The 12,754-nt window shown below is 64.5% G+C and overlaps 1 protein-coding gene across 1 annotated transcript; it reads left to right on the forward strand.

The window, feature by feature from the left end:
• The first annotated feature begins 128 nt into the window (after nt 1-128).
• Nucleotides 129-12,357, forward strand: TEX22 (testis expressed 22). Its single transcript, XM_059374186.1, has 4 exons — nt 129-575; nt 9,526-9,654; nt 9,737-9,900; nt 11,794-12,357. The coding sequence occupies exons 1-4, from the start codon at nt 438-440 to the stop codon at nt 11,822-11,824; spliced, it is 462 nt and encodes a 153-aa protein (XP_059230169.1). The 5' UTR covers nt 129-437; the 3' UTR covers nt 11,825-12,357.
• The last annotated feature ends 397 nt before the right edge of the window (nt 12,358-12,754 follow it).

The following is a 12,754-nucleotide window of genomic DNA, read 5'->3' on the forward strand; positions in this document are numbered from 1 at the left end:
CCCCGCCCCGCCCCCCGCCGCTAGCGCCGCGCGGCCCCGCACGTCCGACCGCCGTCAGCCCCTTCGCCCCGCGCTGCGCCCGCCCCGGACCCCGCTCCGCCCTCGCCGCGCCCGCAGAGCCCCGGGGTGCGGCGCGCCCGCGTCGCGCTGAGGTCACAGGGGCGGGAGGAGGAGGAGGGAGAGCGCCGGGGCCCCTGGTCCTGCGGCTGGTCGCGCTCCTCTGTGCGGTCCGCGGCGGCCGGGCCGGAGCCGGGTGCGGAGCCGGGGCCCGGGGCGGGGGCAGCGCGCGGCGACCCTGCGGAGAGAAAGGGCGGCCCGCGGCGCCCCCTGGCCTGCGGCCTGCCCGGCTGGAGGGCCGGAGCCTGACGCGGCCCCCCGTGTCCGGGGCGGGCCGGGGAGCGGCGGTGACCTTGCCCGGAGCCCGGCGGCCGGCGGCGATGGAGCGTCGGGAGCCCCGGGCTCACGGCCCCGCGGGGAAGGCGCCCCGGCAGGCCTCGCCCGTCCGGAGCCCGAGCAGGGCCTGGGGCCGGCCCAGCGCCCCGAGCGGAGGGCCGCGGGTGCGGACTCAGGACTGGGTAAGCTGCGCCCCGGGGACCGGCCCTGCAGGTGGGCTGGCCCGGGCGAGCGGCCTCGGGCAGGGCCCCCCGGGATGCGCGCTCTTCCCGCGGCCCCGCCGTCCCCGCAGCGCCTGCCCCTGGGCGGGAGGGCGGCGGCGCAGGCGGGCGGGGGGCCCCGCGGGACCCGGCAGTGGTGACCGGGGCATTCCCAGGGCCTGCGCCTGCCCGAGGCACCCTGCGCCCTGCCTTAGGCGGGATGGCTGAGCAGCTGCCGGTGCCCCGGAGCCGTGAGAGGGGCCGGCGGCTCCGCCCCGGGGTGCTTCAGGAGCAGCGGAGCCGGAGCCGTGTGTGGCTCCCTGTGCGTGGGGGCGGCAGCAGCAGTGGCTGCCCTGGCCACTGGGCCCCGGTCCGCCGGCGTCGCTGTCCAGCCTGCGAGCTGCGCTCCATACAGCCGGCGCCGGAGGAGGGCGCGGGTCGCCGGGAAGCTGTGCCCCGCCGGAGGGTAAAGCCAGAGACAGAGCGCGGCCGGCCGGGCCGAGCACGGCGGGGTTGCAGGTGCGCCCCTCCTCACGGTGGCCGGTGCCAGACCGGAGGGATGGGAGCGCAGGGGACAGCAGCACCACGGGGACGCGCCGGCCTGTTCCGTGCGGCAGAGCGGACCGGAACCGGCAGCCGGGAACCGGGTCCGCGCAGCTGCGAGCGCAGTGGCCCGCCCGGTTGTAAACAGACTCTGGAAGAAAGAGGGAAAAAGCCAATCAGAAAACGGGAGTCAACTTGGCAGGAAGTAGGCAAACGAACCTGAAAGAAACTTTAAAACGCCCCCAAAGTGTTAGCAGGAGGCCCGACAACAGGAGGAGACACCCAGTTCCCGGAGGAGAAGACCCCCGGCCCGGAGGATCCTCACAACAAAGGTGCCGGATGTTTGGGGCGCCTGGGGAGAAGAGCTCAACTCTTGATACCGGGGTGGTGAGTTCAAGCCCCCTGTTGGGTGTAGAGATCACCGAAGATAGATACACTTTAAAAAACGATAAATGTCCGTCTTGTCTTTTTCGGTATGCCAAACCGGTAAAATAGAAGAAACCAAAAATAGGTCCAGTCGTAGCAGATGTGAATTCTCACCACGAAGCCAGAGTCCTGACACGTGACGTGTGAACATCAGGACGGAGAAGAAAGTCTGGAAATTGACCCAAATGCCCACAGAACTTAGCACAGGATCAAGGTGGCCTCTCACATAGGTGGGGGAGACGGACTGCAAGTAAGTCTCGTGGGGCAACCATGCACATACGGGGAAGACAGTCACAGCTGTGCCTCTCCCTGAACACCAGGGAGAACCCCGGGCGCAGGGGTGACCTTTCTAGCCTCCAAGTCCGGGAGCAGGAGAGGGCAGACGATCACGTTTAACCACATGTGGAAAGCCAACAGAGCTTTGAGAGAGGAGCACCTGGGGGCTCAGTGGGTTAAGCCACTGCCTTCGGCTCAGGTCATGATGTGGGGTCCTGGGATCGAGTCCCACATCGGGCTCTCTGCTCGGCGAGGACCCTGCTTCCCCCTCTCTCTGCCGGTCTCTCTGCCTGCTTGTGATCTCTCTCAAATGAATAAGTAAAATCTTAAAAAACAAAAAAACCTTTCAGGGAGGCAAAACATACACCAGGGGCAGAGTTAGAGATCAGTGCACCAAGATGCTCCATGGTGGGGGGCCGTCTCGCCCGCACGCTGTGCTGGGAGCTCGGGACTCGCACCCGGACCCGGAAGTTGGACTGGCCTGATGACACCTAGAAAACCAACTCAGGATGATCAAAGACATGAACTACGAAACAGGGAACCTTCATTACGTTGGATGGACACGATACCCAACAGCTCCAGCAGCGAATGTAAAATAAATAAATTAGGGTCCATCAAGTTAAAACCTAGATCTTCCGACATCATGGACAGAGAGAAGAGTCACCCCGCGGAGTGGGAGGAAAACCGTTGCACGGGGCCCACCTAGGAGAGGGAGTAGGGTCCAGAACGCACAGAGGGAGCTCCGGACGAGACCGCCTGAGTCGGAAACGGGCTGAGAGCTTGAGCAGACCTTTCTCCCGTCCGAGCAGGGGTCCGCGAGAATGTCGAGCGGCGCTCAGCGTCCCTAGTCCAAGACGATGCCAACCAAAACCACGGGACGCCACTCACCCCGCCACCACCCCTCTCTCGAGAACAGGGAGGGGCACGTCTGGGGGACTCGGTAGGTGAAGCCTCTGCCTTCGGCGCAGGTCATGGTCTCAGGGTCCTGGGCTCGAGCCCCAGGTCAGGCTCCCTGCTCCGCGGGGAGCCTGCGTCCCCCTCCCCCTCTTCTCTCAAATCAATCAGTCAGTCGTTAATTAAAAAAAAAAAAGAAGAAGAAAGAACTGGCCAGGATGTGGAGAACGTGGACCCCTGTGCAGCGCTGGTGGGTGTGTGGGAACCAGTGGAGGCCCACAGGGATGAGCGTGCAGTGACCACGTGCGCCCGCCGCAGCCCGTTCCGCTCGCAGGCACGCATCCGGCAGAATTGAAAGGCGTGGGGCCCACAGGTGGACCTCCGTGTTTACGGCAGCGCTGGGCACAGCAGGTTGGGGAAGCAGCCCGGGTTCGTCGCCGCCGAGTGTGAGGTGTACGTCGGGTGGGACATGACTGAGCCTTCACGCAGGAAGTTCGTTCAGACAAACGCCATGACTCCGATGAGCCTTCAGGACATTGTGCGAATCACCGCCCAGTCGCAGACGGACAGACGCTGCACGGCCCCCTCCATGAGGTCCCTAGAGTGGGCAGACTCCGGAAGGACAGTGGGGGCGCCAGGAGCTGGGGACGTGGCGCGTCGGGAGGGCAGTTTCAGTTCGGGAAGGTGAGAACGTTCTGGAGACGGGGTGGTGACGGCTGCAGGACATAGGGACTGTGCTTCGGGGACCCTGAGCCGTCCACCTTCGAGTGGTAGAAGTCAGGTGTGACTTAGCCACGAGAGAACAGAAAGGGAGGAGAAAAGGGGAAGACACGGGGCGCCTGGGGGCTCAGTCGTTGAGCCTCTGCCTTCGGCTCAGGTCGGGATCCCGGGATGGAGCCCCGCGTCGGGTTCTCTGCTCCGCGGGATCTGCTTCTCCCCGCCGCCCCTCGCCTGCCTCTCTGCCTACTTGTGATCTCTGTCACGTGACTAAATAAAATCTTTAAAAAACACACGAAAACGGGGACACGGATGACAGCAAAGGGAACTCTCCGGTGGCCCCAGAAAGTGGCTCGGTGAAGGACTTAGGGCGGGCAGCTCCAGGCCGTTAGGAAGTGAGTCCCCCCGCCTGTGCGCTGAGGACTGTCCAGAGCCGCTTCTGGCTCTCCCGGAGCGGCTTCGGCCGACTCCACCCGTGCCGCGGGGGCGGGAGGAAAGAGAATGCCGTGCGCCTGGAACTGGGCACAGACCGAGAAGTCCTGCCTATGGGTCAAACCAGGCAGCGCCGGCCTGACCCCGCAGCCCCCGCGCCTCTGTCCCCCGGGAGCGGGGACTCCGTCTCTTCCCCGCCCGCGAGGAAGGTGTGCGGGTTGAGCCCCGGTGCTGGGAGAGTCCGGGACGTTGTGTGCGAAACGACGGAGGACTCGGGAAACGCACGGATAATGTCGTCTGTCGTCGCAGCAGGGAAGACACGTGGACTCTCAACAGATCCGGAAAATAACGGTAGTAAATCCCAGCATCTTTCCTTAAAACAAGCATAAAAACCTATTGATTATTCTTTTAATTGAGGCATAACTACCACGGGGAAAGCCGACTGATTCCGAGTCAGGCAGGACGCGACGGACGCGTCTGGGACGTGACACGGTTGCTCTGGGGAGCCTCGGTCCGACCCTCACAGGCGCCCAGGGTCGCCACGACCATGGGCCCGTCGGACGCCGAGCCTGCGCCCCAGTCGGGCGGTGGAGCTGTAAGTGCCCGAAAGGGAGACGCGAAATGGCCGGTGTCTGCCGCGAACCCGTCGCCCGGCTGGAACCCGCGGGAGCCACTGAGACCACCACCAGGAAGAGCTCGGCCGGAGGCGACCTCCCTCGGGAGTTCCTGGGGGCCCCTGGGTGGCTCCGTCGGTTGCGCGTCTGCCTTCGGCTCCGGTGCTGATCCCAGGGTCCTGGGGTCGAGCCCCCGTGGTCGGGCTCCCTGCCCCCCCCACTACCCCCCTCCCCGCGCTTGTGCTCTCTGGCTCACTCGCTTCCTCTCAAATAAATAAATGAAACGTAAAATAAAACGTACTTTCTCAATACACCGAAGTAACGGAGCAGAAAACGCAGTGGAAGGAAAGGGTTCGTTCCCTTTCACAACGGAGACCGCGAAGTCCCCAAGAGCGAATCCGCTCCTGAGACGAGCCCTGGGGCCCGGCAGCGCCGACAGCAGCCGGCGGACGTCCGTGCCGTCTCGTTTCCCGGGAAGATTCCACGCGTCAAACCTGCCCGATTTCCCCCGAGTACCTTCTTCGGGGCAATACCAGTTTTTCAAAAAAACAGAACTTTTCACGAGTGTTGCCATCTTACCCCGAATGTGCCCACGTCGCCGTCCAGGCGTCAACTACCTGTGCACCGGACAAAGGTCCCCCAGAGTCCGCGGCTCAGAACAGCAAGTGCGTCCGTGCCAGTGTCCGTGGGTCGGGGATGTGGGCGCTGACGGGACTGACGCGGGAGCGGCGGCCGCCAGAGAGCTGGCCTCGGCTGGAGAGCCCGCTTCCGCAGTGGCTCGCGCGGCTGGCACGCCGGTGCCGGCGCGGGCAGGCAGCCTTGCCCCTCACCAGCTGCCACCGGAGGCCGGCGGGCACGGGTAGTGCGGCCACAGCCACAGGCCCAGCAGGCCCCAAGAGTACCAGTGACAGGAGTCTGTCCCCAGGGCCGTCACAGCGAGACGCGGGGCCAGACGCGAAGCTAAGCTCTCGGCAGCAGTCGGAGACGAGGGACGAGAGATCTGCGTACGGGGCGTGACCGTTGTGCTGCGATTTCCTGCCCAGCAAAATGCAATCTGCTAAGACGAGGGGAAATCAGGACGCGCGGGTGGCTCGGAGGGTGAAGCGCGGGGACGTTCCGCGCCCGTGGGACCGAGACCTCCCACAAGCAGCCTCCCGTCCGCTCCTGCTTTGGGGCCAAACTCTGCCTTTGGGTGTGGAGTGAGAGTGGGTGGGGCCCCCGCACGGGCAGCAGGGTGACCCGGGAGGCCTGGCCGTGCTGCGGGAAGCACGAGCACAGCGTGTGTGGAGTGTGGCTTCCTTTATGTAGCACCCGAAGACGCACGCGTGTCGCTGCACCGTAAAGATGTTATCTGAATGAATGAGGATTTTCGTTTTGAAAATTGACTTGGAAAAGAAACCGTGCAACGATTTAGAAAGACGAGAGCAGGTCTTGCTTGTCGGTGCTAAGTTCCAGCGACTGACACTGCGGCACCAGCGCCTGGGGGCTCTGTCACCGAGCCTCTGCCCTCAGCTCAGGTCACGATCCTGCGGTCCTGGGATCTCGGCCCGCGTCGGGCTCCCTGCTCAGTGGGGAACCTGCCTCCCCTCTCCCTCTGCCTCGCCCCCTGCTTGTGCTCTCTGTCTCGCTCTTTCTCTCTCAAATAAGTAAAATCTTAAAATAAAACAGAACCGTATGGCGTTGGGAGAGACAGCCGCAGCCCGGGGCAAACAGCTGGGAAACGAGCGCCTGTGTGAGTCTGGGGCCTACGGGACAGCGGGGGACAGACTTCCCCAGGACCGGGGCAGTGGCTGGCTGCTGCCCATTCCGCAGATCAAACACCGCAGTGTCCCGTGAAAACCACACCACAGTCGGGCCAGGACAACGCAACGGCGGCGTCGGAAGCTCGGGGGGTGGGTGGGAAGGTTCCTACTGGGGGCCCCACAGTAAATCCACGCTGGGAAATCCTATAAGTCGGACCAAGTCTTTAAAGGTTAGTGCAAAGACACAGAAATCTGACCAGACGGTCTGGAAGAAACTGCTCGTTCTGTGCACAACGTTCGAACGTGGACCAACCGGATTCTCCGGAGAGACGCTTTCGGGCCCTGGGAAGGCGGATTTCCGCGTGGAGTGGAAGGCGTGTGAGCGATGGGCTCCGTTCTCGCAGGAAGCGGCGCTGCTCGGCAGGAGGGGCGGCTGTGGCGCCGAGCCCGCGAGGCCTCCGGTCCTGTGGCCGCGTCTGTCGTCTCTCTTTTTCTTTTTTTCTCATTGAACCTCATTAATCTTTCCTCGTCCGGCCTCTAACGTTTGGCGAAGTCACTGTGCTGTTCTCTTCCTCGTAGCTTGAATCGCTTGCTTTCCCCATCCTGGGGCTTTTTCCTCCCTTCCCAGCATTTGGGGTCCTGTCTTCACGGGACGGCGGCAGCCCTGCACCCTGGCTTGTGTCTGCGGGAGGCGGCTTGCGGCCTCACTCCTCCTTTCACTCGGGGCGGATCAGGGCTGCTTTGGAAGGTCCGCCCCAATATGGTTCTGCTGTTAATTTTTAATTGCGTTGTCTTGTGGCCGCCCAGTGCGACCCAGACGAGTCCTGTGCTGGCATCTCTGTTCATTGGCGGCCTAAAGTGCGTCGGACGTGTGCGATGTTCCTTCCCTCTGGGGCCCGCACGGTTTCCTGCGGCCGGCGGTGCGTGCATGTGTCTGTCGGATCCCACTGCCCCACTGCCCCACCACTTCAGACTCTGTTTGTAAAAATTTGGGCTATTTTTTTTTTTTTAAGATTTATTTATTTGACAGAAATCACAAGCAGGCAGAGAGGCAGGCAGAGAGAGAGGGGGAAGCAGGCTCCCTGCTGAGCAGAGAACCCGATGTGGGGCTTGATCCCAGGACCCTGAGATCATGACCCGAGCCGAAGGCAGAGGCTTTAACCCACTGAGTCCCCCAGGCGCCCCCAAAATTTGGGCTATTTTTTTAACACATGTGCTTGTGTAACTTAGGACGACAGCCCTGCCCTAGCTCTTCGGGGTCGCAAGGGGCAGAGCCTGGTGCCCATAGCTTCCAGCTCTCGTGGCCATTCCCACCACAAACTGGGATTCTGGGATTTGGGGCCTGTCCTCACTATGCACCCTCTCCTCGGGGACCCAGCTGCACCCGGAGCTGCTGCATCACTGGTGACAAAGCCCCACGCTGAACCCACAGCTCAGTCCACCTCCGAGCCCCAGCCCTGTGGACAACTGCCTGTGGCTGCTCCGGGCCCCCCCCAGGCCACACTTGGGGAGCCCAGAGGCCAGCTCTGCTCCCAGGGGAGGCTGCCCCCCAAGGCCTGGCATCTGGAGTGCCCCGCCAGCCTCCGCTCTGCGGGACCCCAGTTCCTGGGCCGTCCTTGCTGGCTTACTCCCATTTTGGCGGAGGGCCTTGGAAGGGGGGCCCCGGAGATGTCTGAGCTCCGGACTGTGGAGCGGCTTGACGTCCTCATGCTGCCTCCGCACTCGCGTGGTGCTTTCATGGGTACAAACTCTCCGTGGAAAACCCTCTCTTCCAGGACATGGATTACTCTATCGCCCCTAACCCTTGCTGTTTCTGCGTGAGGCCTCAGGTCCTCGGCACGTGCCCCGCGTCCGTCTCTGCAGCTCCCACACGCCCCCGTCTGCAACCTCCCGTGGTCCGCCGCACTCCCAGGGGCTGGGGGCTTCACTTTTTTTGTTTTTGCGGTTGTTGATGGTGGGGGTGACGCTTAAACCACAGAAACGTGTTGTCTAAGGTCTGCAGGCTGCGAGGGCCAGACCCAAGTGCCAGCAGCACTGCCTCCTCCTCCGGCCTTCCCCTCGGCTTGTGGCTGGCCCAGGTCTCTGTGTGCCCTCACGTCCCCTTCCGTGGGGGTCTCTGGGCCCTAATGTCCACTTTGGGGGGTTTGCTTCTTATTTTTAAGTGTATGGCTTAGCGGCACTGAGTATGTCCACGTTGTCAGAACCCGATCTTAGGACTTGCGCTCCTCGGCTCTGATGCTCCCCCCGTCTGCTTGCGGGGGGCGGAGGGCAGCTCCCCAGCCCCGTCGCCCCATCTGCTTCCCGTCGCTGTGGGTCTGACTCCTCTGGGGACCCCCAGAGTGGAATCACACAGGGTTTCTCCTCCGGTGACCTGCCCGTGTCACTCGGCGTAGTGTCCTCAGGGCTCAGCCACGTTTCTTCCTTGTGAAGACTGAGTTGTTCCACGGTGGGCACCTGCCCCTCTAGGGAACACAGGCACCCAGCAATGGCCGTCTGGGTTTTCCCACAGCCTTTGGTCTGTTGTGGGCCATGCTGCTGTGACCTGGGCATGCGGAGTCTCTGTGAGGCCTGCTGCCGGTTCCTGCGGCGACACACCCACCGGGGCCACCGGGGGATTCTCGTTTTAATTCTTTGAGGAGTGGGGACTTCACTGTGCACTTGTCTCAACCCTCTGTCCTGAGCTCCCTGCAGCGCTGCAGCAGTAACCGGATGTCCCACCCGCCCCAAGCCCAGGGAGGGAGCAGGGGGCGTCCCCAGGCCTGGCCAGAGTCTGGGAGGGTCTGTCGCATACAGCCCACCTGGGAAGCTCTGCGGGGGAGGGGGGGGCCGAGACGGTGCTGCGGGGCTGAGGCTTCTGGTCTTTCCTGGTCACAGACACCGTGCCAGCCTCCTGCCTTGTGCTGAGCCTCCACACTGGCCCCTGACCACCTCTCCGCCGGTCCTCACAGTTCCTGCGGCTTTTTCTTGACTTAGGGGGCTGGAGGAGGAGCCCCTTCCACCCCATCTCTCCTGAGGCTCTCGCAGGCCAGCCCGGAGGACCCCTACTGCCTGCCACCTCCTGGCCCCAGCGGGAAGGGCCGCGGCCGCCGCTGTGAGGACCTCCCTGTCTGGGGGCGACCCTCACGCAGAAAAGTGGCCGGCGCTGGGGCCGGGAGCTGCTGCAGGCCGAGCGAGATCCTGGGGACACGCGGGCGGGCTGCTCTCCGTGCGGTGCAGAAGGTCAGCGGGCGCGGGAGCCGGGAGCCGGGAGCACAGTGGCTGGTGCCAACTGCGCCCCTGTCTGCGCAGGTGTGCGAGCCCCCCGAGAGCAGGCCCGCGAGCCGCCGCTGGAGCATCAGCATCCACGAGCGCCGGCAGCTGGCCACGCAGGACGGCGGGGAGGAGCCGGGCACCGGTGGGCCTGACCCCCACTACAGGGTGTGTGGGGGGAGGGGCGGGGGGCACCGGCGACACACAGCCCCTGCCTGGACCCGCCCCCTGACCCCACGGTTGCCCCCAGGACATCGTGCGGCTCTTGGCGCAGCTGGTGTCCGAGGACGTGGACAAGGACGTGCTCCTGCCCCACCCACAGAGGTCCTCTGAGTCCGCTGAGGCCTTCCACGCCTTCCTGGCCCGCAGCTCGCCTTTCTGGCACACGGCGACCTCGGAGGCGCAGGTCTCGAGGTCACTGCCCTCCTAAGAGATGACTCAGCCCAGTGTCTGTTCCAGCGCTTTTCCTGGGGGCCCTGGGGTAGGGGGCAGCGGGGGGCCTCTTCACCTCCCGCGGGAGCTCGTGAGCCCAGGGATGAGAGAACCCAGGCCCAGGAGGACCCCGTGACTGTCCCTTCCTTAGAACACGCAGCCCTGAGGCCTTGGAGGCCACCTCAGGGAGGGGTGCCTTGCCCCAGCCCAGCCTCCAGGAGGCCCCCTGAAGGGGCCTGGGGGACAGGGCGGTGGTGGGGGGTGCTTGCAGAAGAGCTGTCTGCTGTCTAAAGGCCTTGGCCTGGGCGTGATGGCTCACGGGGCCCCTACAGAGCCCAGTTGATGAGCAGCTCCCTGCTGGTGGGGAGTTGGGGGCCACCAGCTGCTGGGCATGGATGCTCACCCAGCCGGGGGACACCGGGTCTCGTGCTGGGCCTGTCTGCGGGAGGTCCAAGGGGGCACGCGTAGCCCTGGGGGAGCAGAAGCCAGGGGCCGCTGAGCACGGAGAGGCTTCTTGAAGGAGGGGCGCCTCCCCACCTCCGCACAGTGGTTGGCAGGCAGAGGGCACGGGCCCATCCCAGCGTCTGCTCTTGGGGGTTGAGGGGTGGGCGGAGGCTTCTGAGCCCCGGGTGATGTGGGGGAGTGCACTGGCGGAGCTGGAGCTGGAGGGCGATGGAGGCTCCCAGGCCTCCGGGCCGTGGAAGGACAGCAGCAGGGGTGGGACCGTCCCCGGGACTTGGCCACCGACTCTCCGGGGCTGACGGGCTTCTGTGTGGGCTTCTGTGTGCGGACAGCTGGGTGGCGGGGACTTCAGGCTAGATGAGGTGAGGAACCCCAGGCCTGGGGTGCGGGCAGGAATAGGTCTGCACACACCGGCCTCCCTGGGTCCCGGAACCCGTGTCCTGAAGGGCAGGCTGAGGTTGGGGCCGGGGGGACAAGTTGACTCCCTTCTCCCCTTTATAGGAATGTCTGATGATGAACTAGGGGTGGGCATCCCGGGCCAGGCTCCATGCTGGGCAGGAAGGACCCCCCCGCCCCCACCCAGTAGTGCTCCCAGTGTAAAACGGGAGCTGAAGTACCAACAGTCAGGTAGAGGTGACAAGGGCTTTGGAGTTCTTTGTCACAGAGCGGGGACCCGGAGGGTCATCGGGCTGACCTACCAGTTCTGGTCTGGCTTGGGGCTGGTCACGAGGCTGCAGTCAGATGGTGGGGAGTCCAGGATGCCACGACGGACCCCCTCTGCCTTCCACGTGGTCTCGGCACCTCTGCTGGGCCGGGAGCCTGCTGCCCGGGGCCCGGCACTCCCACCCCTGCAGCAGGGCAGAGGGGCCTTGGGGGCAAGACCCCGGCCAGGCAGGCAGCGTCCTCAGCTGCCTCCTGCGTGGTTACCATGGTTACCAAGGCCTCAGGACCCTCCCAGTGGCCCCGCCCAGTAGAGTGTGGTGCCCAGCACAGGGGTCACCTACCACCGGGGGATGGATTTGCTGCCACCCAGAGCTCTGCTTTCTACTGCTGCCCCAGCAGACGTCCTGTTCTCATGTTCCCTGGCTGGGGCTCCCCAGAGGTCCCAAATGGGCCTCACCAGCCTAGGCTCAGGCTGTGCGCACAGCTGCCCGTCCTTCCGGAGAACCCGTTCCTGGCCTTTTCCAGCTTCTGGAAGCTGCCTGCCAGCCTTGGCGGTGAGGCCGCTTCCTCCGCCTTCAAGGGCGGCTGCGTGGCCCCTGTGGGCCCCATACCCCGTCTTCTCTGGGGCCTCTGCCTCTTCTGTCGGCCCCTGGTGCTGCGGGCTGCTGCTCCACCGTCATGGCTGGGCCGTCCCGGGCCCCACGGGCACATTCTCAGCTTTGGGGTAAAGATGTGGACATCTTTTTGCAGGTGCCGTGCCTTCCACGGGGCCCAGCACTGACTGGCTAGAACTGGGGGTGCTGCGCCCCATCCCACAGAACATGGGGCTGCCTCCAAAAACCAGGACGGTCAGCCCCAACCGGGAACAGCACCTACGCGGAGCCCCTGGGACAGAAGAGGGTCCCCCAGCAGCAGAGCGGGGGTCAGCAGGATGAGCGGAGTCAGTCTCAGGCCAGCAGCAGCTGGCGGGGACGTCTCCTGGGCCACCCCCACCTACGTCCCTCCTTTGTTTTTATTTTTTAAGATTGCATTTATTTTGAGTGCAAGTTGGGGGAGGGGCGGAGGGAGCGGGGAGAATCCCAAGCCAGGCCCCCGCTGAGCACAGGGCGCCCCACAGCCCCGAGTTTGTGACCTGAGCTGAAACCAAGCGTGAGATGCTTCAGGGCACCTGGGGGCCCGTCGTCGGGCGTCTGCCTTTGGTTCAGGGCATGATCCCAGGTCCTGCCTGCGTCTCCCGCTCCCGCTCCCCCTGCTTGTGCTCCCTCTCTCGCTGTGTCTCTGTCAAATAAATAAATCAAACCTTAAAGAAAAAAGTTGTTTTACCGACGGTTCCCCCAGGCGCTGCCCCTGCCCCAGTGTCCCTTCTTCACTGCCCGAGCCCTTCCAGCCGGGTGGGTGTCCTCATGCTCCAGGAGGAACAACACCCCGCCCCCCGCCGGACCACAGAGACCTCCCCATGTGGGGGGCCAGGTGGCGATACCCCTGAGGAGGGAAGCCCTTTGGGGACATCCCAGCCGGGGGCATTGGAGTGCTCTGGCGGCAAGGGGGACTGTCCCACCGGCAGGCTTGCCCCGCTGGCCGCGTGAGGCCCTTGCGCCCATCGTCTGTGCTCACGAGGGAGGTCAGCTCGGAGCAGGCAGCACAGGTGGCCGTGGACACCCCGAGGAGGAAAGCAGGTGTGCGCTGGGCGGGTGGTTTGTGTCCTCCCGAG

This window comes from Mustela nigripes, chromosome 13 (genome assembly GCF_022355385.1).
Source record: "Mustela nigripes isolate SB6536 chromosome 13, MUSNIG.SB6536, whole genome shotgun sequence".
Taxonomy (NCBI): Eukaryota; Metazoa; Chordata; class Mammalia; order Carnivora; family Mustelidae; genus Mustela; species Mustela nigripes.

What these genes read in the sequence shown, in the direction of transcription:
- TEX22 (XM_059374186.1), top strand. Translation starts at nt 438, where the DNA reads ATGGAGCGTCGGGAGCCCCGGGCTCACGGCCCCGCGGGGAAGGCGCCC. An exon ending in GGGTGCGGACTCAGGACTGG is followed by an intron (nt 576 to 9,525) that starts GTAAGCTGCGCC and finishes CTGTCTGCGCAG; the next exon opens with GTGTGCGAGCCCCCCGAGAG. An exon ending in TCGGAGGCGCAGGTCTCGAG is followed by an intron (nt 9,901 to 11,793) that starts GTCACTGCCCTC and finishes ATCTTTTTGCAG; the next exon opens with GTGCCGTGCCTTCCACGGGG.